This window comes from Gobius niger, assembly GCF_951799975.1.
Source record: "Gobius niger genome assembly, chromosome: 10".
NCBI classification, from domain to species: Eukaryota; Metazoa; Chordata; class Actinopteri; order Gobiiformes; family Gobiidae; genus Gobius; species Gobius niger.
The window spans coordinates 13,194,430-13,222,001 of NC_136861.1; the positions used below are offsets into that span (position 1 = coordinate 13,194,430).

The following is a 27,572-nucleotide window of genomic DNA, read 5'->3' on the forward strand; positions in this document are numbered from 1 at the left end:
GTTGGTTTATAAAGCCAAAACAAGCTTTTTTCTCCCTGCCTGCTTGGCCATTCTCGCCCGGCAGCTCTGCGAGTGCAAGTAAACAAGCGTAAATGCTAAATCCACAATTCTTTGTCAATGGTTTGAGCTTTTAAACGCCCAATTCAGCATAAAGCAATGGCGCCTGAATGTGCCCGCAGTGGCAATTTTCTCTCCTAAGCACCACTTTCCCCTCCATAGAAACATTTCCGAATCACAATTTTACTTTCACTTTTTTTATCTTAGTGGGTGTATTCCAGTGTAATGAAGATGCCCACGGCTGTGAGTAAAGCTATAATTAAGTTGTTTTTTTCCTTGTGTCTATTGTAATCAAAGTCAGATAATTGGCCATTGGTCCCAGGCTTTTCATCTGTTTAGTGCACTCTTAAGTCAAAGTGATGATGCTAATGGATGGAGGGGGTTGTGTTTTTGTATCAATATCATGGTATTTTCTTAGACAGATGATGGAACAAGTTCTTGTTTTCCTGGTAACAAGCAAGTTTCGAGTCACTGACCTCAAGTACCAAGTCGATCCATCCATCTTCTTCCACTTGCCCGTTGCCGGGTCGTGGGAGCAGCCACTGGAGCTGCCCAAATCACATTGCACCAGCCCCTTATGGCTCCTCCTGCAGGTGGTGGGTCCACAGGAGGACGGCCTCATGATTAAACGGGCCTGTTGGTCTCTATAAGGGGCTTTTGAACCGTTCTTTGTCTGATCCATCACTTAGGATGGGAGACCATACCAGGGGCACGAAGCCCCCGATAACAGAACGTCCACGATCATTCGGGCGCTCAAACCCCTTCACCACGTTAAGGTGGCGGTTCCAGAAGGGGAGTACCAAGTCTTATGCATTCAATTTTAAGTCCTTTCAAGTCTATAAAGTGATATTATCGAAAAGGAATGCTTAAAAGTTGACCAAAGCACAAAATGGTACTATTGTGGCTGAGAGCAGCAATAGTCTCATAGTCTCAAACTTTTCACACCATTTGTCACTTCATGGCATATTTGGCTTTCAGCAAACAAAGTTGGACCACAATTAAAACCAGACTCAACCAGTGTGTAATGCCCGGTGTACACTGATTTTTTTTTTGTCTTCTAAGATTTTTAGATGTCACATTGCAAGACGTGGGGATTGTAAAATCGTGAGCCTGTTCTCGTCTCCCGTGTGTGCAAATCTTAGCTACGACCAAAGTTTATTGTAGCGACTATCAGGCTCCAGACGGCGTGTGGTTTAGCTGAGGCAAGTGCCGCATGCAAGCGGTGTTGCATATTTCCACAGATAAGCCGGAGGAAAAATGAGGCGTCGGACCCGTTCCTGCCTGGCCTTTTTTGCTTTTGACTCTGCCGGCGGTGCGGAGGTGCATCGTGCGCTGATGTTGTGTTTTGTTGATGAAACACTTGAAGAGATTCTAGTGGCAGTAAGAGGAGGCTCACTCACCGACATGTCTTTCAAAATATCCAAAACTTCCTTTGAACCTAGCTGGGTCAGCCAGACTAAAAGTATTTTCCTCCCCCTACATGTTCCAGCCATGGCATAATGTGTAGAATGAGCCCAGACCTGTTCACCACAACTGCCTCTAAAATCCTGCACTCAAAGAGTTGTTAATTCGGGTCTGAAGTACCGTCATGCACAAGCTTAATATAGAGATTGCAGTTACGTGCAAGACCTGAGGTGGCAGTAGTGAGTATAAAATGGCCAACTTGCATCTAGTCTCTTTTAAATGGCAAAAAATACTCTTCTGATTCTGATCCTAATTCTGAAATTTACCAGTGTTTGGCTTGTTGACAACTTACACAAGCACACTACAAACTTGTTGACGCCCGAGACCAATGGCCTTAGAGCCTGTCTCATTCTCAATTAAACATTTCTGGCCTTGAGAAACCACCAATCGAAACAGATAGAGGAGCGCTGTCCTGCAATAACGTATGGCACCCGTTTTTAAATTAGAGCTGATTGTGGCTAATGTCTTTTGTCTGTGCGCTAATGGCTCCCACGGTGGACTTTCCGATCAAGTCCGGCCTAATTGGTTTTCAGAAGTCATTTTTTTCCTCTTCCCCGCCGCGGTTTCTCAGTGGACTACACGCGGACACGCTCACGCAGGATGTCATTTCATGCCCTCAAAAACGGCCGCGAGCGTTTTCGTTCGACATGAGACCAATTTCTGCAATTTGTAACCCGCTCCTTGCTTGCCCCCAGACTTCATTTGTATGCATTGCGTCTATTAGGTTATTTCATAGCGTGTTTGGGGGCAGCAGGAAGGAGCAGCGCTTGGTTGGTTGCTCTCGTGCAAAAAAAAACCAAAGTGGTTTGGCTATCTATCTTTTTTTACCGCTTTTCACCTGTTTTATGTCAGCCCATCACTGCTACACCTTTGTCTCCATACCAATTATCTCTCAGGGCAAATGCACTCACTCTCCCCTCCTACCTTCACTTTACAAATAATAATAATGATCATAATGGCTTGGATATATATTGCACAATAAAAGGCTTCTCAAAGTGCTACACTCTGCTACTGTATTATTCATTAACTTCGCACAGTTGGTGGCGGTGAGCTACTATTGTCACGGCAGTTCCTCTGATGCTCACGGATTGAAACAGCTCTGCCATTTAGGCGCTTGCACAGACGTTTTTCTTCAGGGGTGGCCCTTAATTAACACGGTGCAAGATTCTTCTACCGTGAATTGGAACATTTTAGCATGCTGAAAAACTTGAATGCAAGGAATTATATGTATTTATGGGTATTTCCCGACATCAATAGTGTTTGGTTGTGTACGAGAGGTAATAATGAATTGTTACTGGCATGTACACAGTCCTATAGAGGGGATGCAGATGATGTCACGGTTTGGAAACAGTATGAAGCAGCAGTAACAGTAACAGAAGCCAAATGAATGTCAACTTTGAGTGCGTTTATATGCACTAGAGCAGACAAAAGATAAGGTAAGATAAGATAAGATCGCCTTTATTGATCTCACAATGGAGAAATGTACTTGTTACATGTCAAGCTGTCAGCCCAGCAGAGATGATTTAATCCGGCCCCTGACTTGTAGAGCATAAATTCAGTATGTCAAAAAAAAAAGAGTACGTTTGCAGCCAGTGCAGAGTTATGAATGCTGAAGGAAATAACCAGAATGCTCATTCCAGCCTCTAGGGGGCAGCTTTAATAAAATTTAAAAAAATTAAATAATTCCACACGTGGCCAAATTTGGCCCACCGGAAGATTCCATTGGCCCATTCTCAATGGTAAAAATGAATGCAGTACACGTTTTGGCCACCAGCGTCAAATTGGGGGCGCTGTTTCACTCCTTTCGCACAGTTACAGAAACGCTGTTGTGCCTTGGTAATTATCAATCACAGAGCGTTGTAGCATCAACTTTCACAGTTTTCTGACTTTTATTGCAAAGGTTGTTGTCATCAACAAAGGTATGAGTTAAAACTGCACTGAACTGACATTTTCAGAATGATCAAATGTGGCATTTTCATGAGCGAACAAATGAATGAGGTAAAGTCACTGTAGACCAAAACCAGGCTTTTGCCAGAGTTAACATTTGTTTCAATATAAACATATTTATTGCGTTATATGTGGCCCACAACCCGCCAAGGAAGCTGGATTTCGGCCCACGACCCAAATGGGTTTGACACCCCCGCACTAGAGTTCCCAGGTTGTTATTAGGAGTTTTTGATATGCAGGTTTTGTCTTTGATAATATAATATGTTTCCCGATTATAGAAACCAAAAATAGTGTAATGAGAATCTTGGATTCTTTAACAGTAACCAGGATATTACAGCATGTGAACGATGTTTCCCGGATATACCCAACTTCCCATTTCAGGAGGCAAGAAGAGACTGAGTTTTTGGTTTTAAACATGAAAGGACTCAAAGTAGTGAATATTTTAGAGGGAAATAACCAATGTGGATTTATGTGAAACTGCCTGCAATCGTTTAAAGGCGGCTGGTTTCCCCCTGCACTGTCGAACAGGTGCCTTCCCAAGAGGCACTCGGTGAAGTTCATCAGCACAACTCTCTCCCACTGGTCCCGGCTTTAACCTCCCCCCAGAGCTCCCTGGCCCACGCCGATGGCAAAGACAGACCCAGGACGAGTAAAGGGAACAAATTACCCACAATCCTCTGCCGCTGTCGTCTAGATATTTTAGTAAAACATCTAAACTAGGGCTGGACGACATGGCAAATATTGATCGAATTTTATTGTATTTTCTCATAATGAAATAAAGACACGTAGCTGATTCATGAACTTAGACACACCTTTTATACAAACCTCAGCTCAAACAAAAACAAATGCTTTCCTCTAGTTTCATTTAACACCCAAAAATCTTCCATTGTCTTATCCAAGGGTGTCGAAGTCGGTGCCGAAATTCAGCCCCCATGGCGGGTTGCGCGCCGCATATATTAAGGACTGTGGCCCCATAAATAACAACATCTTACACTTATTGTGCTTCATCAGCCTGTGTCACATGTTTCTCAAAGTGCTACATGAAGTCATTATTCATTCACTCCACATTCGATGGCAGTAAGTTACAATTGCAGCCACAGCCGCCCTGGGGCAGACTCACCATTTACCACGTGGCTATAATATGCTGTTTATATCTTGATCTCTGATTATGTCAGCGTCCTCTGCTGGACATGTGTGGAATTATTTCCTTTTTTTTATTTAAGCTGCCCCCTAGTGGCTGGAGTGAGCAAACTGGTTATTTCTGGGCTAGAGACTTACTTTTTATTTTTTGACATGCTCAGGAATTCATGCTCCTCAAAAGGCCCCATTAAATCATCATGCAGCCCGCGGGCTTTGACCTTGACACATGCGGTCTAATCTAAACTCCAAAACTAAGCTGTAAACCTGTCGATTCTAAATACCCATGACGATTGTTGAGATTGACCGATATAGAGATTAGGATTTTGATTAAATTTACCTTATTTGCCCAGCCCTAATAATTCAAAAGAGCAAACCGCACAATAAGCCACAGTGGTGTTTCATTATTTTCTCAGCATTGTGCTCAAAAGTTTTATTCAAATGCACCTGTGCAGATGTCGCCTCAATGCGAGAAGCCGGGATCCTTTATTTGATCAAACAGGTCATTTGAGTTCCGCCATTTCTCAGTTACATATAAACACCATATCCCCAAAACGACCATTACTGAATATGGCTATTGACCGGGGACTGACTGGGATCAAACAGTCCACCTGGGAGAAAGCCACTCAACCTGCCGAGCCACTGTGTATCCACTAAACTTTTCATCGTGTTACATCTCTCTCTGCTTGAGTTTATTTGAGTTGAGCTATTCCGAGCATTTGCGGACTGTTTTTCTGCATGTGGTCCTGTCAGCTGCGGGACAGAAGTCGTGGTGATGTGGGGGGGGAGTGTTTGGAATGGGGTTTGGTCTGGGGAGGGGCGGGATGGTGAAATAATGTGGCAACAGTGTGGCAGATGCGCCAACGTGCAGCGCGGCGTTCTGTGTCGGGGTGAGCGTGTTGGGACTCTGAGAACATTCGCTCTGACAGCAAAGAGCATCTGAGGAGTGCGCGAGGGCCGGGCAGAACTTCAGAGGAGAGGGGTTATCAGGCGGGCACGCACACTCACTACCAGGTTATATCATATTAATAAGCTCTTGTAAGTTGACGAGTTGCTGTATAAACACTTTCCTGGACACTTAACCCTTTATTAGTTTGCTCAACCATTTGGTAGAGCACGCTTTATCGTATCAAATGTTGTTCTTAATCTGCCTATCTATACCAGTCGGTTCAAGTGTACATGTGTAATACTCCAAATATCAAGTTTGAGATTGGACCAGTTTAGACCAAGTTTGGACTGGTTTAGAGCGGGTTTGGACTGGTTTTGACCTGGTTTAGACCTGGTTTAGACCTGGTTTAGAACTGGTTTAGAACTGGTTTGGACCGGTATAGACCTGTGTTGGGCTGGTTTAGACCTGTTTGGACTGGTTTAGACCTGGTTCGGACAGGTTTGGATTGCTTTAGAGCAGGTTTGGACTGGTTTAAAGAAGGTTTGGACTGGTTTAGACCTGGTTTGGACCAGTATAGACCTGTGTTGGCTGGTTTAAACCTGTTTAGACCGGTTTAGACCGGGTTTGGACCAGTTTAGACCTGTTTTGGACCGGTGTAGACCTGGTTTGGACTGGATTAGACCTGTTATGGACCGGTTTAGACCTGGTTTGGTCTGGTTTTGACCTGGTTTAGACCTGGTTTAGACCTGGTTTTGACCTGGTTTAGAACTGGTTTGGACCGGTATAGACCTGTTTGGGCTGGTTTAGACCTGTTTGGACTGGTTTAGACCTGGTTTGGACCGGTTTAAACCTGTTTTGGACCTGTTTAGACCTGGTTTGGACTGGATTAGACCTGTTACGGACCGGTTTAGACCTGTTTTGGACTAGTATAGACCTGTTTTGGACCGGTGTAGACCTGGTTTGGACTGGATTAGACCTGTTATGGACCGGTTTAGACCTGGTTTGGACTGGTTCATGCTGGTTCTGACAGGTTTTGACTGATGTTGACCTGGTTTTTACTGGATTAGAGGAAGTTTGGATGGGTTTTATGCTGGTTTAGATCAGGTTAGGACTGGTTTAGAGCAGATAACTGGGAGGTCTATCAAAAAACAACAACATTGTTTATCCCCAAATGGTTAGAAAATATTTTTTAAAAAATGTGTAGGGAGTAACATTAAAGGGTTAAAACCTTAGAATTTGTTCTAACCATGAGCCATATTTTGATCACGCTGTTCTTTTCCATTCAAAAGCCAAAATAAAAACACATTATTCTGGTATATGTGTTGATTATCTCGTCTTGATGATCAGTCTCCTGACCCCGGGACACAGCTCGCAGGCTTTCCTTCTTAGCAGGACGTCTCAGCTCCTCCGCCTCCACAGGGATACGCCGCATAGATCCGGAAATCCTCACTAAACTCTCCACTTTCCCTTCTGCGAAAAGATCGTCTCCCGTGTTTGTTCTGCTGAAATGTGGCACTCCAAGGCCGTACAGTTCTTTTGCAAATCATGTGCGTTTGTTGAAGGATTTTGGTATTCTCTGGTATAATTACACATGCAACATTAATGTTAAAAACCTTGTGCATATTTGCTGGCCTTAGATATAGCTAAAAAAAAATAAAAATAAAAGTTTTACAATGACTATACGGTTATCACCACTTCTCCCAATACTTCATTTAGCTGCTGCAACTTTGCATTTTGAAATATGTATCACAGTATTGACTGCTGCGCTATTGCCAAAAGCTTGATCACATTTTACTGCATTGCTTGGTCTTTGTATGCCCTCTCAGTGTCTGGATTAGGGTGGCAAAGGGGTGAATAAACAAGTTGTGAACTGTTACATACATAGTAATTATGTTTTTGAACCATAAAACATGCATTTGAGTGACGTCACACCCCAGACCCAAACAAGAAATGTGAAGAGCATACAGAATCGTCACAAACGGTTTGATATAATACCGATCTGCATTAAACAGAACAGACCTAAATTATATACTTTTAATATTGTACTTCTACACACACTTGAGGAATAAACACAAGATGGATACAAACCAAAAGCTCTTCTTTGTACCGGTCACAACCTAAAACACTGTTGGTGGTGATTTCTTTGAGACTTTTCATCTCTGCTGTGATAGATATTTCAGTGTTTTACTATCAAATCAAATGCTTCAAATGCTTCGGTTTATATCTGTCTGTAAAAAGTAACCTTCAGTTGTGTTAAAGCAGAACCTAGTAACTTTTGCACAGGCTCTGGAGGATAAACAAAAACCAGCATGGTTAAAAATACTTCACCTACCCCAGCGTTGTCATATGGGTCATAGCGATATTTAGAAAAAGATAAACTCTTTGGAGCCAGGCTTTTAAGCCATTCTTGGGACGTTTAAAGTCCCATTAGAATCAATGCTCCCAAGTGTCTCTTGGAGTCGCCCTGGCCACCAGGGGGTGGTATTACAGCAATGTCAGCTCCCCGCCATGAGGATCATAGAGAAGGGCATTCCTCGCCCATTGGTCAGGACTTAGCTTTGTAGACAATTGAGCGCAGCAAGGGTGATGTTTTCCATTAGTGTGTATTGTGGCTACCAGGTCGGAGGCAGGGGAAGTTGCATGTGTGGTTTTCTGGCCAGAGACACCGGGGGAGATGAAAAGACCCTCCAATCATCCCATTTACACTTTGTATCACCCCCAGAGGGACAACGAAAAGGATTTATTAAAGTTAAAAAAAGTTACTTAGTTCTGCTTTAATGCCCTGATTAATTCCCATTTACTCCCATTAATTGCCAATTATGGCAATTTTCACACATTGAAAATTCCCAGATTTTTTCAGCCCGTCTGGTTTGATTTCCTCTGGGTGCTCCAGTTTCCCCTAACATCCCAAAATATACATAATAGGGTAATCCTCCATGAGTCAAATGCTGAGGACAAAATGTATTGTACAATTTCACAGTGACAAACAAAACCTCTTTACTTAACTTTGAGACACTCCAAAAGTGCACAATACAATACGTGCAATTCCAGCAAACACATTTTCCTGCTGATTTCAATACACAGACTGCGGATACAGGAACACACAAGATTGACATCTGCTCACTATACACCTCCTTATAATGCATGTTTTTCAATGCCTGAAAAGCCTCAACAGCCCACAATGGCCTGCCTCCTCCTGTGTAGAAGATTTTATTTTTCTCCCTTTGTCTCCTCCTGCCCACCTGTAGACCGCCTTTAACGCTCGCGGAGCCGAGTGGTTGCCAGCTTCTGACAGGCTCGACAACAACAGGCAGGCATGGGGTTGAGAAAAAGCCAAGGAGAGCTGCCGCGGCCCACTGTGCCCACATCTTTCCCATATAATTACGTACAGCTACAAATAGATTGGATGTGGGTTCCCGTCTCCATTTCCTCTCTTTCGGCTTGGTCTTTTCCCCCAGTTTAAGAGGGTATTTTGAGACCTCTCGTGGGCGGGGCGGAGAGGGCATTTAGATGTGCGAAAAGGCAATTTGTCGATGGTGAGTGCAGAAGCGACGACAAGAGAATCACAGCAGCGGCGCTCAAGGCCAGTGGAGCTAATTCGGTAATAGCTGTAGAGGAATCAGCGGGGAACGGTCGGTATGTGCGGATATAAGAACTATTATCTGCTGTGATGAGCGACTGGACAGTGTAATAAAAAAATCAATGTTTAGATTTTGCGCCTTGGACACACTTCAGGAGGATGCAATCGGATTTGGAGTAATGCTGGGAGGGAAGTATTGCTTTGGGAGGTTTGATGGGTTCAAAGTTTTTTTTTGCAAAACCACAAAAGCACGTTATTAACCTTTACAAGCACTCACATGTATGCACTTTTTTTTTTTACTCCAAACTGTGAGAGTGAAAGACGGTTGGATTGAAGCGTCCCAGGTGATGCCGATGTTTGTAATGAGAGGAGGCAGATCCACGCTCTGAATCAAGGGCAGAATTGTTATCCGGCTTTTTTTTTCCTCTCTCACAAAATGGGAAGGAAAAGACATCTGAAAAACTCAAGACAAGTCAACAATTGTTAACCTCGAAACCTCCACCTGAGCTGAGCACATTTTCTCCAGTTTGGCTTTACCGAAATCTAAAAGCTTCTTGAAAACAGAGTCAAAACGGCAACCAGAATGAGATGAAAACGAGGATGAAAAGTAACAAAAGAACGACGAAAACGTGGGGAAAAAAATCAGTGATAAGTGACAAAAATGTGACGAAAACGTAGCAAAAAAGCCACCAAAGAGTAACAGAAAGTGTTGAAAATGCAACAAAAAAAGTAACAAAAAAGCCACAAAAGAATAACAGAAATGTGACAAAAATGTGGGGTTGTAGGTTATAGTTTTCCAGTGAGGTGTTACTCTGGCCTAGAGGCTGTAGCCTTTTAGATTTGGGTAAAGCCAAACAGAAGAAAATACACTTGGTTAAAGGTGCACTATGCAACTTTTTAGGTGGAAAAAAAAAATCATAATATTTGCGCGCATTAAACCTTTTAATGACCTTTTAATGACCTTTTAATGACCTTTTAATGACCTTTTAATGGCGTTATGGGTGCAGCATGGCACCTTTGCTTTCCCTCACAGTGGCCGCTATGATGCTCCTGGATCAGTTGTTTTTAGGGTTTCGTATCTAGCCTGGTTTTACCGTACCCTCGTCTGGGTACTGGAACTTTTCAATTGAGCTCCATTATCAGGTGGGAGGGGTGAGCTCCTTTGAAACGATTGGATCTGATTTTCGCAAGCGTTTGGTTGTGACGTGTGTAATGCGCCCGAGTGAGTGAAGCGAGCATAACTCTATCATAACTCTTGGGGACATTCCTTGCACACTCCAAAGCTTAAATTTTAATTTCTGGATATTTGGGAGCCAGGCCAGGACGGATTGAAGATCTTCCATTTCTTTCGTATACGCCGCCATTGCCAAACTACAACCCGCAAATCGGCGCAAATGCTTGACGTCACCTACAAACACCCGCCTCCCCCGCTCACTGAATGGTAGGTAGAAAGTCACTGAGATCAAGCCCAGACGTACATGTAGGGAAATTATAATTGACCGGAGTTTACGGATGGCTAAGGCCAGGCTAGTTCGTACCAGAAACTGGCCAGAAACCCAAAAACAATTGATTCTGGAGCATCATAGATGCCACTGTGAGGGAAAGCAAAGGTGCCGTGCTGCACCCAAACGCCACCGAGTCACTAAAAGGTCAAATACACACAAATATCATGTCTTTTTTTTCCACATAAAAGTTACATAGTGCACCTTTAAGGTTAAAAGTTGGTCAGAGGGCAAGAGCACTTTTCAAACTTCTAAAAGATATTGGGACGGGACCATAGAATTTTCAAACATTGTGTTGCCAATCGCCAACAGAGTCGTACGAAAGTGAGCTGGCGGGAAAAGACGCAAAGTAACGGTCAAAGACTTAAGAAAAATCAAGCGTAAATCCATCAGGAAACCAGTGCTGCCATTTCCAGCCGCTGTAGCCGACCTGAAGTGTCCAGAAGTGCACGGTGTTCAGATCTGAGACGCCGCCAGAGAAAAGAGGAAACTCGACCACAATTGATCAAGACACGTAAGCTGAAAAGATGTAGTAATTTGTGACTTTTTCCAGATGTCTTTTCTTTTCCATTTTGAATGAGGGGAAAATAATAATTCCGCAGACCTGATTCAGTCCTGATTCATTCCTCTCATTACAAACATTCAGATTCATATATTCAGACATTTAAACATTTAACAGATAAAGAGAGGAAATATTTATAGTCTGAAATGGGATAGGCAGAAGCTAAAGCCTATTGCGCCTATTTACAAAACAAAAACAGAGAAAGCTGCCAATGTCTTATGCATCACTTGGGACGCTTCAATCCAACAGCCTTTCACTTTCACTCTGTATGGAGTTTGAAAATGTGACCAGAATAGAATAAAAATAACAATATGGTTTAAACCTCTCTTGCGTAATCATTGTCCACACTGTGTACGCTTTCACAACCACATGCGGCTTCTTAGCCCTGTTCTTGTGGTTCTCTGACGACAGTAACGGTGGCCGAGGAAAGTCCTGGTTTCGTTGCGGTGGAATCTGGAGTCAAACACAATTTAGTCTTGGTTTAGTGCTTGGGTAAATGTCATTTCTGCAGTAAACACTGATCAAATTGGTTGCAGCTCTGTACGGATAAGTGTTTTCAGCTCTTCTATATGCACGTCTTTTCATGGTCTTGCACAAAATGACTTGCTGAGAGTAGTTCAGTTTTAATATCATTCATTTATGATGATGTTTATGTGCTTCTTGTTATTTTTAATTAACTGTTAAGCACTTTGAATTGCCTTGTGCATTTAGATAAACCTCCCTGTCTATTGCTGAGTGTTGTATTAGCGAATGCAGGGATTGACCAACCCTTGTTAATAGGTTCCACACAGAGCGACTGTTAACCTTAGTTAGATAATAATGAATAGCCAAACAAAGAGCTTGATGGATGACAGAGGCTGACGTTTAGTTGTTTTTTTTTCGTCCTTTCGTTATCTGCTAGGTTATTGTTCACTTGCTTATGACTCATCGAGCAGAGCATTTTTGTTCTAATTGAGTCGGTTGATTTAAACAGATTTTTATTTGCTGATTCCCGACATAACACAAAGTCTGTTTTCGAATGTTCTCTTCGCTCATGTCCCTCTCTATCCGACCTGACGTTTGGTTTTGTGTAACCATGCCCAGTGAGTCATGAAGAATGTGCTGCTGCGATGGCTCGGGGAGAAAGAAGCTCAGCCCACAGTGGAAAGACACTCCGGTCCGGCAGCAAAGTCACCCGGGATGAGAATAAATATATATATAAACCCCCAATAAACAAAATAAAACAGCTCTGGACATTTTGGTCTGGGGGGCCTGGAGTCGGGCCGCGTGTGTCCGGGGTAGTCTGGACAGTAAGTGAGGTGTGAGTAAATGCGGAAGGAAGCGTTGTGTGCTCCGGATCGCATGTGCACACGGACACGCGGGCCGACCGGAAAATGACGCAGTCTGATAGAAGGAGGTTAGAGCGGGCTGCGGGCGGAAATGAACAATCCGCCTCACACACGGCATCAGCAAACACCTGATGTGAGCTCAAGCAACGGCTGCTCATTTGTGGATTTATGGATACTGGATATATTTAGATCTTTGCGCGTCTATATGACTTTGAGAAGATGTTGAGGCAGAAAACAAAGCTGCATTGACCGCCTGCCACGTCTCACCCTATGTTTTTACACAAATGAAAGAGAGAGCAAATGTTAGATGTTTCCAAGCTCATTCCCAACATTCCTCACACATTTCTAACCCCCTTCTTCAAAGAGATGAGTTTATAAGCACAACTTTCTGGGTCATTTGTCAGGGTCACGGTCACCCTCCCTCTCTCTTGGTACAGCTCAGTTTTTATGCCTTTTTCTGTGAACTGCATGTGTGGTTTCTGTGTTCCACATTGTTTTACTGGAACGTTTTGCACGTCTTTGCTGTGTTTTTGTGAGGTTCAACTGATTTTTTTTTTTACTCCAGAGAGTCCATAATGGTTGTGAAAAAAGCAGCTTTTTAAATGTACACAAACAGCTTGCTTATGAGCTAAAGTCATGTGAAGATGTACACATTTCTTCTTCAGAAACACTGAAGAGGCACCAAGAGCGCCCCACTGGCAGCACAGTGGAGAGGCGTCACAAGGGGCGCTTCAGGAAACAAGGAAGGAACAAATGAGGAGGTATCCGGGCAAGACTCACAGCTAAGCCACACATGCCTTCTGTCCCTACTATAGTGTTCTGGCTAATGGCCGTTCACTGGAGAATAAAACAGATTAACTGCTAAGCTCTTCCCAGACAATGGTGAAAGACCGTTGTGGAGCGGAGGGAGCTGCGCAGGAGGAAGGAGGAGGAGCTGACCAGTGCAGGACACCACGCTCTGAAACAGGGACAAACCCAGGAGGCGCTGCAATGAGAATCAGAGGAGCACTGAAAGCAGCCAGCCAGGTTTCCTCCAGATGCTACCGTTTCCCCCGACCCCCAAAACCATGCTGGCCAGGTTGGCCCACAGTGGCGGCGCGGCTCAGGATTGAACCCAATTTCATTGTACGCTTGTACGATAACAAATTAAAGCTCTTACTCCTACTCTTATTCTTACTTTAAGTAATGCCAACAAAAAGGAGCCTGAAAACTCATCTTGTATGGACAGTCCTTTAAACAAAACACTGCATATTCAAAATACTGAGGGAGGATAAAACCAAACTTCATCTCACAACCAGTTAAAATAATAACCTGTGTACAGTCAGTTAATATAGTTTGTCTCAAATGAATAAGAGATTAGATCACTACACAGTTAAAATTAGAGTTACTCGCAGTAATTTTTCCCATGAGTATAATTCTTGTATCACTGGAAGAAGAGGCCACGTTGTGAAGATCTAATAACGTGTCCTAATGACGTTTGAACACATTAGATTTACATACTCAAGCTCTAGCCACAGCTGCTCCTGCATGTTGATGCTGGCAAAGTGTCACAACAGCAACGTCCGAAGCCTGTATCTTGTGGACAACATGGCCGCCCCACTCTGATGCACCTCATGTCCATGGGTCAATAACTATAAATCATTGAGATCATTGCACAAGTTTTGCATCATATTTCAGCTGGGTTATAATGAAGATAACTCACAGTTCTGTCAAATTAGAATCTCGGCTATCGGAGAACATGTAGGCCTCAGTTCAATAATACTGTACAATATTGCAATAGCTTCACTGGAATGTCTTGAAATGAGATTGGCAATGGAACAAGCATTAATTCACATAATTAGAGAAATTAACTTGTACAAACAGACAAAAACAAAAGTCAAAGGCAATTAAAAAACATGCTTCTCCCATTGGCAATAAGATCCAAATCAGCTCAAAATCCGCACAAATCTCAATATTTCAAGCACTTTTAAGTCATTTTTATCTAAGACAAGATGCCATTTTCTCCTGGCGTTGTCCGCTGTTCAATCAATTGCGCTTTTCAGATTTTTAAATACTTTGTTTCTGAAAGAGACAACACACTAAGATATGACGCAATTGATGGACACTCGAGAAGAATATGTTAATTCAGTTTGTTGTGGATGTTTTTTGCTGTATGACTCTGTATGTCCCCGATCACACTCACCGCTGAACTCTACTTTATCTCCGCTTGATTGTTTTCTTGTATTATTACTCACCTCTTGAACTACTCGATGCAAATGTGTTGCTGTGTTAAGCTTTTCCCAGTCGCGCCCCATATTTCTCCAGCTCATTTCGCTCCAAACTTGCACTTGCACCTCGTCTGTAGCAGCCGCATTATCGTCTGCACCGGCAGCCATCCAGAGCCTGATTTAATAAGCTGCCTGGGGAGTCTCCGAGAGGTGGGAAGTGCTATCAGCTGATAACTGTCCTCCCAGCATGCCCGGCTTTTCTTTGATAGCCCTGCCAAGAGGAGGCTGCTGCCCACGTGTCTGTACAGGGCTGCTCTTTTGCTACAGGAGTTAGTCAGACGCCACACGAAAAACCCACGCCAAGGCAAAGGCAGGGCTGGGAAGCATATGGTCAAACCTCCCACACGTTATGCACTGTTTTCAGCACTGACTGTACAAATCAGTTCTTAATGTATATATATGGTACTCCGTCTCCATTCAATATGTGCGCAGGGAAACTTGTTAAAGAGCCATCCATCATTCTCTCTGCAGCAAGCATATGTGTCACTCGACTGGAGGGTGAAATAAGGGGAGGATTGAGGAGAGGTCTTGCTACATTGAGGCAGCATTCAAGTGTAGAGATGCTGTATGTTGTAAAGTGCATTTTATCCCTTTCAAATCTTCTTCCTTTTGGTATAGATAAGCGCAACATCCAGGAACTTTTGCTGAGTCTGCGCCCCCTTTGGCTGAAAACAAGACCTAAACGTTACATTAGTGTGTATGGAGAACTGGGGATGGTTTTATTTATTTATTTATTTATTTATTTTATTATTCATTATTTAGTGGTTCCTCCGGTTTAGTAACCGGAGGAAACCTACGCAGACACAGGGAGAACATGCCAATTCCATTCAATAAAGAAAGGCCCCGTCCAGGTGGGAATCAAACCCGGGACCTTCTTGTTGTGTGGCACAAGAGCTAACCGCAATACCACCGTGCTGCCCTAAATATTCCAATCCAGTGATCAGAAAATGTACATTCTTGCCTACAGACACATCATTTCACTGTCAGAACATGATCGGGAATATGTATTTTATATTGTAAGGGAAAATATATGAGCTATTTATCTTGAGCTAGTAGCTATACGAATACATGAGCTAGTTTATCTCTATGAGCTGGTTTAGCTAGTTTATTTATGTCAAGGCCATGTCAGGGCTCATAATTGGGGAAATGGCTCCACATTGTTGCCGTGTATTCGGTAAATATTCAGACTTAATAAACGTGCTCAGCGTTAGGCCTAATTAATGATTCTCTGGGTCTTAAAACACACATTAGCGTTAGCAATGTATGTATGTATGTATGTATGTTTTGCTCTCACAAGCTACAAAGGCTGCAAGTAGGCTGCATAATGTGAAAGCATTTTATTCACAAAGGGGCGTGGCCTAGTCAAGAGGGGAATTAAACCTCTCAGTTTCTCTCTCTTTTCAGTCGTTTTCTGCCGAACTATAAGCTAAACCTATTTTTCACACACAAATAAACTTAAGCCAAAATTGAAAAAAAAAAAGCTTTTTTCACTGTAAATTGTTCTGTAAAAGTTAAAAACAGCACTTGTTGCTGATGTTAGCATATGTAGCATGAAGCTAACGTAGCTTCCTCGTTAGCATTGTCCGATAGGTATTTATGTATTTGCTCCTCTCTGTCTTGTATCTTTATAGTAGTATAAAGTATAAAATGTATTCATGATTCAGCATTTGTTAAAGAAGTAAATGGTGAGAGAAATGGGAGACATTTTTTTCACTTCTTTGTTTTCCCTCTGGCTGCTTTAAACATGACCATATAAGGGTATTCCAAAGATGCCGTCTGTAGCTATTACATGACTTTGCCAAAATCGAAATGTTGAAATGAATAGTGAGATTATTTGCTCTGGTACTGGTCGGGGAGACTGTTGGGTTAAAAATGACAACTATCTTATAAATTATGCACTTTTGCGGTTCAGCTACGCGCTATTACATGTGACATGTTTTCCTCACTGGGGTGAATTAATTTCTATTTTTGCCAGTCTTATAACTCCCTTGGCATAATCCTTAGACTAGCAATAAACCTTCATTTCGGGACATTGCATACAGTGGCTGTGTCAGACACTGTATGCTCACACAAAAGGTAGTTGAAATGTCTTGCTCAAGGACGCAGCCACACATTGTAACAGGCTTCAGTTCGAGGCCGACCGAGCAGCTGCTGCCTTGCTTTTTGTTCACTTTCTAAATTAATTGGATTAGGGTTGTTGTGAGTCATCCAAACGCAGACTTTTACGCAATTTGTAGTTTTCATGATTCAAAATGTTCAGGGTTGTCAGTTTGAACCTTGTCACGATAATGCGAATGCGGATGCAGTTTTGAGAGCGAGGGCATTCAGCGTATAAATCTGTGACATCACCGTGCAACTGGTGCCAGCCAAAAGGGCAAAAAAAGAAAAAAAAAGAAAAGTTGTGGCATTTCTCTGTCTGGGATTGTTGTTGTTAAGATCAATGATTGCTTTTCTTGCGGTATAGGATTTCTCACACTCGTTCCATTACTGTATTGTACCAAAGCATGTGATAGCCCCTAGTTTTTTTCTTCTTCTTTTTGAGGCGTCCTGTGTGACCCAAGCCTGACACCGATGATTGATCCCGGTCGTGAGATAAGCTCCAATGAAACGCAGCCAAGCGGAAAATTAGAAATCTCGTCATCCTCGGTCCATTTGAAATCCGATACCGGCCACCTTTCTCTCACACAAGCCACTTTCCGCGGCCAATAAATCAGTAATTAAATGACGTGTCTATGGGCGAGTGTGGAGGTAACAGCCAGGTGGGAGACCCGGGGGGGCAGTGGAAGTAATAGGGGTTACAACGGGGCAAGGTATAGAGACTCATTCCCCCGTGAATAAATTGAGTGCGTATAAAACATTGATTATTTTTGTTGTGTATTGATCAAGCAATGTGATCTGGTCTTTGTGCTTACCCTCCACTGAAATAAATGTGTGCTGCACCAAACAAAAATGTATGTATTCCAAACAATGACAATGAGACAGCTGTTACGGCACTTGGCAAGGCCCGCCCATGTGTCCACTCCCTCTCTGATTGGTGGACTGGGTCTCCGTGTTGATCACATGTCTCCACTTATCAGGACCTTCTATCAATAAAAGTGCCGCTCACCTGATTTAGCAGTAAGACTAGGACGATACACTTTTGTCACAAGCCGATACATATACTCGCGATACACACAGTAAGTGATTATGATAAGTTTACCTTTGACATTTGACACGTAATGAAATGTTAAGATTGAGAAGGGCATGAACACAAAGTTCACTAGAAAACAAAAGAGTGAATGATAAAAATGCCTCCAAACTCATGTGTTGAAAGTATTGCGACACTTGATTAGGGATGGGTATCGCTAAGGATATATGGATACTATTACTCTTATCGATGCTCCTTGACAATCTGGTACTTTAACAGTACTCGTATCAGTACTTTAAAAAGGATTAAAAAAAAGTTAGATAGAGGCATTAATTTTATTACTCTATATTTCATTTACAATTTGCGCATACACTTAATATGGGGGTTAAAATACTTCACTTACTTTACTTCTTTTTTTTATCATTATTATTATCTTAAAGCCACACCGCATAGAATTTTACCCAATAAATAAAAAAGAAATACAAGCATTTATTTCATGACAGATGTGTTTATCATTAAAAAAAATACCTCATAAATGTACAAACAAGCATGAGCTTTTGCTGTGAGCGGCTCAGACATGACTGTAACTTTACTGGGAGTGGGTACGTCTTCAGCTTGTCTCCATGGCGATATCGACTAAAGTCAGCAGAATATAAGATTTGAACAGGTTAGGTCCTCATCCAAATCCATCCTTTGATAACCCACTGCAGTAATAGACTTTTCTGTGTAGAGCTGGTTATAGGAACATGTTTTGTATTGGTCAACACCATAGTCCAAAATGTTGTGCAGTGTCCCTTTAATCAAGGCTGTTGTTTAGATTTGGCTGTAGCTCTGGGGACTGAGTCCAAATGAAAACTTAGTGCAGTAAAATAATGAACTAGACCCGAGCTACAGCCTGTGTTCTGCCTCTCAACTTGTGTCCGGTGAATACACGGGAAAATAGACGGCACCCAAAACTCTTGAATGAAGAAAGGTGTGAGTGTCTCGTCTGTTTGTTCAAGACGAAGTCGTTTGGTTTCGCTTTTTACAGCGGGTTAGCGGCAGCAGCTCGGGGGGTTTCTGAGTAGAATAAGCACGTTTTGAATGTCTAACACGGCCTGTCTCGCCACACACGGCTGCAGAGAGGAGACAGGGCAGTGGCAGAGCGCGTAGATGGGCCGACACCGTGGCTCATGCGGGGTAGCGGGGATGAACAGATCCGATGCAGCGAATGCATCCAGAGAGGAGAGAAACTTTTTTCTTTATTATTCTTACCTTACCTGAGCTTAGACGAGTTGATACGTACCTGTCTAGTCTTTATGTGTGCCCATCGAACAGCATGGTCGCTTCCAACTTCATCCCCATTTGGAGCTATAGGAATACATTGGGAGAGGCCAAATGCTAGCAACCTCTTTGGTCGTTTTGTGTGACTGAGGGCACACACAAAGACCAGATAGGTACACATCAACTCGTCTAAGTTCAGGTAAGAACATATTTTAGTATGTAAAAACAGTGGCCTGTTCCTTTAAGGGGGTTCGATGCACATCCATATACTTGATAAAGTATCGATACTTGGTATTGCAGCCAAAAGTATTGCGATCTGATCCGATGTTCTGTCCCAGCCCTTAGCAGTGCAGCTCGCCTCTGACTTGGATGTGTCTCTCGGGTGTTTTGTGATTGTTAAAAACAGAGACACTAGTTTTGTGATTCAATTCGATTTGTATTTGGACCTTTGTTTCTTTAGTTTTGGTTTATTTAGTTTACTCTGAATTGAGCTTTCTTTCCTTGTTGTTATAGTTACTTGAATCAATGGTCAACTTTTCACCCATATACTTCTCGGGTTTTATATTTCTTCCATTAGGTCGTAATGCAATACAAACTGGTCTCAAGTCCGACATTGTTGAACAAGCATCATTATGACAAGTGGAAAATTAGCTCTAGAAACTTTTTTGTAACTGTCTGATCCTGTCCAATTCAAATATAGCCTACGAAAATTAATAATCAACACACATTCATAGTATGAAATCATGCGAAAAATAACCTACTTTAATTAAAAAGGCATTTGGAGTCAATACAAAGAGACAAAAATAGCTCCTCTGCCCCACATTCTCCACAGGCAGCAGAAAGAGGCTCCAACACGTTATTGTAACTTTGGAAAGCGTGCGCCAGGTGTCTTTTGTAGGTGCAACGCTGCCTCCGGTGGTGAATGAATCAAAGTCACTCCCGCTGTGAACGCTCCTCACATCCATTTTTGGTTCCACTCGGTCCCACGTGTTTGCTAACGCCTCTCTCTCCCTCTGTGTGTTGTTTAGGCACGTCGGCGCAGGGCAGCCCCCTCCTGGCCTCGCTGCCTGTCCCGGGGCGACCGCTGCAGCCTCAGTTGGACATCAAGCACCTCCTGCCCTTCAGGCTGAATGGGTCCTCTCCGCTCAGTCTCTTCCCCAACTTCAACACGGTGAGTCTGGGCTAAATGTCGTCTGCTGTGATTGATTGACCTGAGCTATTCATGATGAGTACAATGAAGTCCTAAGCTGGGTGTCTGAACCCACACAATGGGTCGGAAGATAGATTCATAAGGTCGCCAGATGAAAAGGGAGGGAAACTTAAGTTTTGGTGGGAAATATACAATTAAATTTAGGTTGACCACCCATTGCAATAAAGCGCACCTTACCTTGTGTGTATAATTGTGCTTTATGAAACATGATATTTGTTGCACCACAGCGTATTCTATGTTATATATGGAGACATGCTGAGGGTCTTTTGAAAGGTGAAAATCTAAGCTCTCAGTAGGTGGAAAACATTTCATTCTACGTGCCTCGGTTCTTGAGTAGAGCACCACCACAAATGAGTCTAGGTGGGAAACACTGGATTAAATGCCCAGATGAAATGTCCAGATCGTGACTTTTTACATGTTTTTGATCGTCATTTATTACCAAAATCACACACAAGGAGGGTCATTTATCAAGACAGGTGCAAAATAGTGGGTGCAAGCTGAAAAATAAAATCTACTATTTTGTGGGCATGTTACTCTTAAAGGGATAGTCTGTAAGTTTGCTAAGTGAGGAGAGGTAGATTGAAATTTCAAAATAAACGATAAAATTCCTCTCCTCTTTAACCAGAAAGCCCTTCTTAGTTTGCAAAATGAGGAGAGTTGGAACATAATTTTTAAAAGTAAACAATCAAGCTCCTCCCCCTCCTACCTGATCAGACCTGACAGGCTGGTTCACTGGAAAAGCTCGTCTCATTGGTCAACACGGGAGGATACTAGACTCTGATTAGTTGCCGAGATCCAGGAAGGATTAGCTTTACAAAAAATAGTATATAAATATTATGACTAACTTTACATCAGAATGCAAGACTAGGTGGTCAAGTGTGCACATTTTATACAATTTGTAAAACATTTAGACTTCCAGACCATCACTTTAAATTACCATTTGAGGGTGCCTGTATTACAGTATCAGGCTCCCAAATCCGATATGTAAATAAGACAATGCTGTGCGTGTAAAAAAAAAAGATAAATGATTCTGCAGCTGATCCGCTTTACATGCTACTCACTTTGCACACGAGCAAATGCTTGGTAAATGACCCCCATCGTGAATTAACATATAGTGTATTGCAGTTTGTCAATGCATGGGGGCGAAAAACAAATTATTTCGGTTTTGACACTTTGCCCAAATAGCTTCTCGACTGGAGCTCACAGCCTATAGGCCACTCCTGAGACTCCTGATTGTTGCGTTTTTGTTGTGTTTTCATAGTTGTTTTTTTTTGTCACTGTTTTGACACTGTGTTCAAGAAGCTTTTAGATTTGGTTAAAGCCAAACTGGAGAAAATTTGCTTGGTTAAAGAGTTAAAAGGTTAATGGTTTTCTCTCTAAAGTAAAAGCAGCGCTGAAGGATTTGTCTGTGTCTGTAAAGCTATAGTTGGCCTGGAACCCTGTGTTTCTGTGACCCTTTATGAAGCATGACACCGTAAACCTCTGCCATACAGCTGTATTGTAATGTATAGGTTTCATTCAGACATACTCAGGTTTGCTGTTTTTGCACATAACTGGACAGACCACACATTCCAGCGCCAACTCATGAAGGCCTTCCCAGAATATTCTCCCAGACACAACAGAACTATATGTTTGTTTTTGTCAGCCTTTATATATAACCAGGAAATTCTCAGACATTCAGAATCTTTTTTCCGATGGAGTTTTGGCCAGAGAGGAGACCCTATTGCTCATGTTTTTTTGTGTGTGTTAGGAAAATCCAGAGCACTATGCAGACACAAGGAGAAAATGTAGCATCACACAGAGGCACCTGGCAAGAGTACTGTACTGCGAAAGGCGACCGAGATGACACTGTAATCCAAATATGGTCATTTTGGGAGACAGCAGCGGCTAAAGACTGGAGATCTGCACACACAAATGCACGCTGTTACTAAACTTTAGGGCCAGTTTTCTCCAAATGAGGTTTGCATTACACGCTGTAACAAAACATCCAGACTTTCTTGTCTTGATTTATTGAGCTTTAAACCCGAAACAAGGCGAAATTAGAATTCATACAGATTTCTTGGAGCTTTTTCAAAAAACAAGCAAGACATCCAAAATCCCCATTGAAAAAAAATCTTTGTAACTAATATATCAACAAATGTAAACCTGGATTTAGATTTAGTCGCTGAAAATTGAGGCAATTTTTGGCCATTTTTAGGCATAAAATGTGGTGGGGCTACAAGGTGTTCGTGTTTTTTTGTGTGTGTTTTTTTACTATCAGCTCAACGCATTTACCACCTCTTGTCTGACTAAAAAGAAGCATATAACCACATATCAGCTACATATCAGCAAATACCCACGGAACTGGCATTACAAACAACTCTTATTCCCAGATAATCGGGCCTACAACAAGGCAAACGTTTACTCTGTAGACGGCAGTCAAACAGCTCCAAAACATAATTTAAACAGCAGATTACCTAACAGCGCGTTTACCCTCAGCACAATCACATGAGAACATAAAGGACTCGTTTATGTCCAACAACAGCTGAACCCTGACAGATGTGAACCGTGGCGTAAACATGGACTCACCTGTAGCATTGAGGAGCATCGCGTCCTCACGTCTGTGTGAAACTCCATAAACACATTCCTCACTACATGTGTCGCCAACGAAAAATCCCATTGTGAGGAGTCGTCCAAAAAACGAAGAATATCCGAGTAAGAAGTTTCCCAGCTAGTGTGTACAGAGAGCGCGAGAGTGAAAGTAACCAATGAGGAGTCGTCAGTGTGGTGGTGTGCTGCTCTGTGATTGGGCCGGGGGTCAATCCGGCTCAATTCCGGTGCTGGAGGCGGGACCTGCATCACTGCCAATCCATCGATCATATTCATGTGTGTTCTCGGGACAAATCAGAACTAGCCCTTTTTCTTGCTTTTGTGGTAAAAATCATGATCAGCTGTATAAAACTACAATGATTATATAATAACAGTAGGCAATAACGTATAACATAACTATAATAAATGAAAAATACAATTTGTTCTTTCTCTTCTTTCTCTTGTCAAACAATGACACCTTGCCCATTGATACCAGCCGTCCCTGCTTATATGAAAACACAAAAAGACAGAAACCTTACAATCTTCTTGCATTCACATCAGTAATATGCAGCAAATGTTTCCAATTAGTACCTCTTAACTCATTTGTTTTTTTTAATCTGTTATTCAAAAATGACCTTGAGTTTCCCGCAACCCATAATATTATTTATTTGGGCCTCCACCCGAGCTCCACGTCGCCCGCTCACATCCGCTCCCATTAAATCTTTATACTTTTGATCCTTTACCTGCTCATTGTCATTGCTGAAGCGCGTGCACATCCCGTCCCTTTGATCCCGCTGTACATAAGTGAGCCGCTGCCTTCATCAGAGCGCCTCGAACATAAGCTCAAGGTTTTCCCTTTGTCCACGCGTCTTAATAAAATCCCCGTGATGAAAGTAAAACTGCGGCGAAGGGACCACACGCATTTGACAAGGTGGCGCATACTTCACCTCTGTAAAGGATTTGTGGCGAGTTTTATGAATACGTTTATTTTTCAGCCCACCTACAGCTCAGGGTCAGTGCATCGGCTCCGTGGTGGGCGCCAAGCAAAAAAAAAAAAGGCAGCTTTAAAACAATAATTATTAAAAGAAAAGAGTGGTTTTGTGTGTTGGTTTATTAGCAGCGGTAGCAAGTCAGGCATGTCTTTTATACAATGTTTCGCTCGCGGTTCAGTGGCGCGCGTCTGCTGCTGGTCGTGGGTCGCACCGTGTTTGAAGCATAAAGGAGCAGCACTAGAAGTAAAGAGAGGCTTACGTTATTTCAACTAATTAAAATATCGTGGCTCACTGAATGTTATTAGTAAAGTAGGAAAACAATTGCTTTAGCTCAGCTCATGTTTGCATGCATTAAAACGGTGCAACATAACAAATCAAATCCTATGCATAATTCATTATCATCATAAATAAGGGGACTTGATGTCTTGTTGCTAAAGTCTAGTCCAGTGGCTCCCAGACTTTTTTTTTGTCTTGCGGACCCCCTGGACCATTCAGTGGGGGTCCGTGTACCCTCTACCTCAAGGTGAAAGAAAGAAATCACTTAAAAGCACTATTTGTGAGAAAAAAAGATAATGTTGCGTTCAAAATAAACCAAAACTGCACATTTTCACTGAAAAATATAGCTTTTCCTCTCAAAATAATGCTCCTTTTCCACCATTATTCAATCCAACCCCCTGCGAGGTCCTCCAGTACCCCTGGTTGGGAAACACTGGTCTAGTCCAGTGATGGGTCGGGACCCAGCAGTGGGTGGCGGAACCGTTTTTGTGATCCTTTTTGGAATATTTTTTTCGGTCTTTATCTTCTGTAAAATATAGGAACATCTGAAACTGTAAAAAAAAATAATAATAATTTCAGAGTTATAAGTTTTCCAAGTACCGACCAGGCCCTTCCCTGCTTAGCTTCCCAGGTCTGACGGGATTGGGAAGAGAAAAGCCGGTTTGGCCATAGACGCCGACGAATGTTCTTCCAAGTGGGTGCCCAGTCAAAAAAACAAAACAAAAAAACGTGAGCCCGGCTCTACCTATGGAGTTAATACAAAGGCTATATTTATTTTAGAATTTTGTAATACCTGGGTGCCCAAAGATTTGAGGGGGTGCTGAGGTGCTCCAGCCCCACAGCACCCACGGGATCTGCGCCTTTGGGAATGGCCACATGGCGATAAGTCTACTAAACTTCTACTACTAAACTTTTTAAAGTTGGTTGGATCTACTAAATCTGTAACTCATAACTTGAATATGAAGTAAAAATAGCAAAAGTTAAACTCAAAATTTCTGCCGTAATTTAGTTGCTAAAAAGTTTTCAGTTTTGTGAACTTGCTCGGGTTTACCGTGTACTCTTCTGGGCACCCTCATGTTTGCTGATTGTGCCCGATGTGTTCAGAATTTACTCATCTGGAGCAAAAAGAAAAAAACCACTATGATCTAATATGACACATCATGAGGATTTTGCTTGACTCCATGTCGCTTCATGTAGCCCCCTGTTCTGTAAAGCACTTTGAATATGTATGTATACTCCACAAATAAACGGGCTTTGCCTAAAGTAATGAAATATTCCACATCAATTTTGCACACCGGCGACTTCTCCATTTATTCAACACAATAATTGTTTTTTTCCTGAATTTGCACAACTCTCTAAGCCTGTGTTGTTTCAAATTAACCTGAACCAAACCCAATTTCAATCCTCATTACTCAGTAGTAATTTTGCCCATTTAATCGGAAATGGAATAGTCGTATCCCTTGTCGAGCCGCGGCGATATTTGGTATTTCACAGTATGACGCAGGCAATCTTCCGCCACCTGCATCCCGACAAATTTTGATAAGCGCAGAAATAAGTAATCTAATGGTCCCGCGAGGAGATGATTAGCCGCCATAACACAGCAGTAGAGGCAGCGGCGCAGTGACGGCGGTGGTGGCATTAATCACACACAGAGCCCCGGGTTGTCCGCGCTTCGATAAGGCACATGCTGTCCCGGCACAGAGAGGGGAAGATGAATGCACCTGTCTCCAAAGCTAAATATCCTACGTTTTCCCGAGGCACCGCCGGAGCCACGAGCCCTCCATCCCTCCCCAAGAATATTCATGTCTGAAGCCAAAATGGGCAAATGAAATACAGGCACTGTTTGCGCTGGAGCGGTGAGTGAGCGAGTTCACTAGGAAAGCAAATGAAAGCAGGAAAAGTGCCAGGATGCGGGGAAACAGCTGTCATCTTTTCGACAAAAGACAACAGTCACGTGGTAGAACATGTGAGATTTCATTTTGAAAAAGCCTTTCAAATTCTCTTCTTGTTCATGGATAAACCTGGAAAAGAAATGCAGACAAAAGGTTTTGTGGTTCTGACAAAATAAGTCATAAATATTGCGGGGGGAAAAAAGATAATATTCCCTTTTTTGCTGCTGCTGCTGCTGACAATAAACCAAGAATTGAAAAGCCAACATTGATTTGACAGGGACAGTAGGGCGAGGTAAGGTGTGCTCAGACGTTCCCGTATAAACTTCCGCCTTCTGTCGGCATTTTGACCCGTTTGACCTCTGGCAGTCATTGCGGAATAGCTAGCAATGTCAAAGCCTGTAAAAAAAAAATCAGAAGGATATTTTCACAGCCATCCTCTCTCGTAAGGGCAGCGCAGTCCCGCCTGGCTCTGGGATCACTCCTGTCCCTCTTTGACATGGCAAGGACGGACGCTCAGACAAAAGGCGCTTTTACAGCCGTCTTTCTGGGCGACTGCTGTCAGACAATGGGCACATTCTCCGGGACCTTAAACAAACAGCAGTGTGCGGGCCGCCCTCTAAAAGGTGCACCCCAGAGAGGAGAGGGGGCACGGAGATCAATTTCACTCTGCCTAAAAGGTAAAAGTCGGTCCCAGGAGGCTGTATCTAAGCAGTGTTATTTTAGACTTTTTTTTTATTTCTTTTTTTTTATGTTGCTCCGGTGTTTTTATGAAAATGCTATTTCGTTTTAGTCAGAGAAATGTCATGCAAATTCAGTTGTCAAAGGACCAGACTTATTCCTTAGACGGGGTTGGTTTATTTGAAAGGGGACAGTGTAATTGTGTAACATTATTCAGAAGGCTATTTTTCAGAACAATGCAACCTTCAACATCTAAAGAGGAACACACTCACACACTTTTACACTCCGTATAGTCCCTTTAAAGAGCTGTCAAAGTTTAACCTACATATTTTATAGACCTCTATTAGGTAAATCGATTAATTTGATATCCAATATCTAATTTGAAATTGTCGCCATATTGCTTTTGTATCAAATTCAAGGATCCTTGTCCACTTTTGATTTTAAATAAGTTACATTTTTTTACTCACTACTGCCGCCTCAGGTCTTATGCAGCTCCCTCCGCTCCACAACAGTCTTTCACCATCTTCTGGGAAGAGCAAACGAATATGATCCGTCTTATTCTCCAGTGAACGTACATTAGCCAGAACAATATTAGGGATAGAGGATTTGTGCGGCTTAGCTGTGAGTCTTACCCGGATACCTCCTTGTTTCTTTTTTTGTTTCCTGTAGCCTCTCTTGTAACGCCTCCACTCTGCTGCAGGCATGGGGGGGCTTTTGGTGCCTCTTCAGTGTCGGAAGAAGAAGACATTTGTAGGTCTCAAATATTGTAAGCTTCTAATTAGCTGCTTATTTACACAGAAAATGCAAATGCAGTTTGCAGAGAAAGGGGAAAA

The 27,572-nt window shown here is 42.6% G+C and overlaps 1 protein-coding gene across 1 annotated transcript in view; it reads left to right on the forward strand.

The window, feature by feature from the left end:
* znf385c (zinc finger protein 385C) overlaps positions 1 to 27,572 on the forward strand; it is a 288,504-nt gene that overhangs the window by 226,944 nt on the left and 33,988 nt on the right. Inside the window, exon 3 of the mRNA XM_079564655.1 lies at positions 20,152 to 20,294. Coding sequence (XP_079420781.1) covers positions 20,152 to 20,294 — 143 coding nt within the window. The remainder of the gene's footprint in view (positions 1 to 20,151; positions 20,295 to 27,572) is intronic.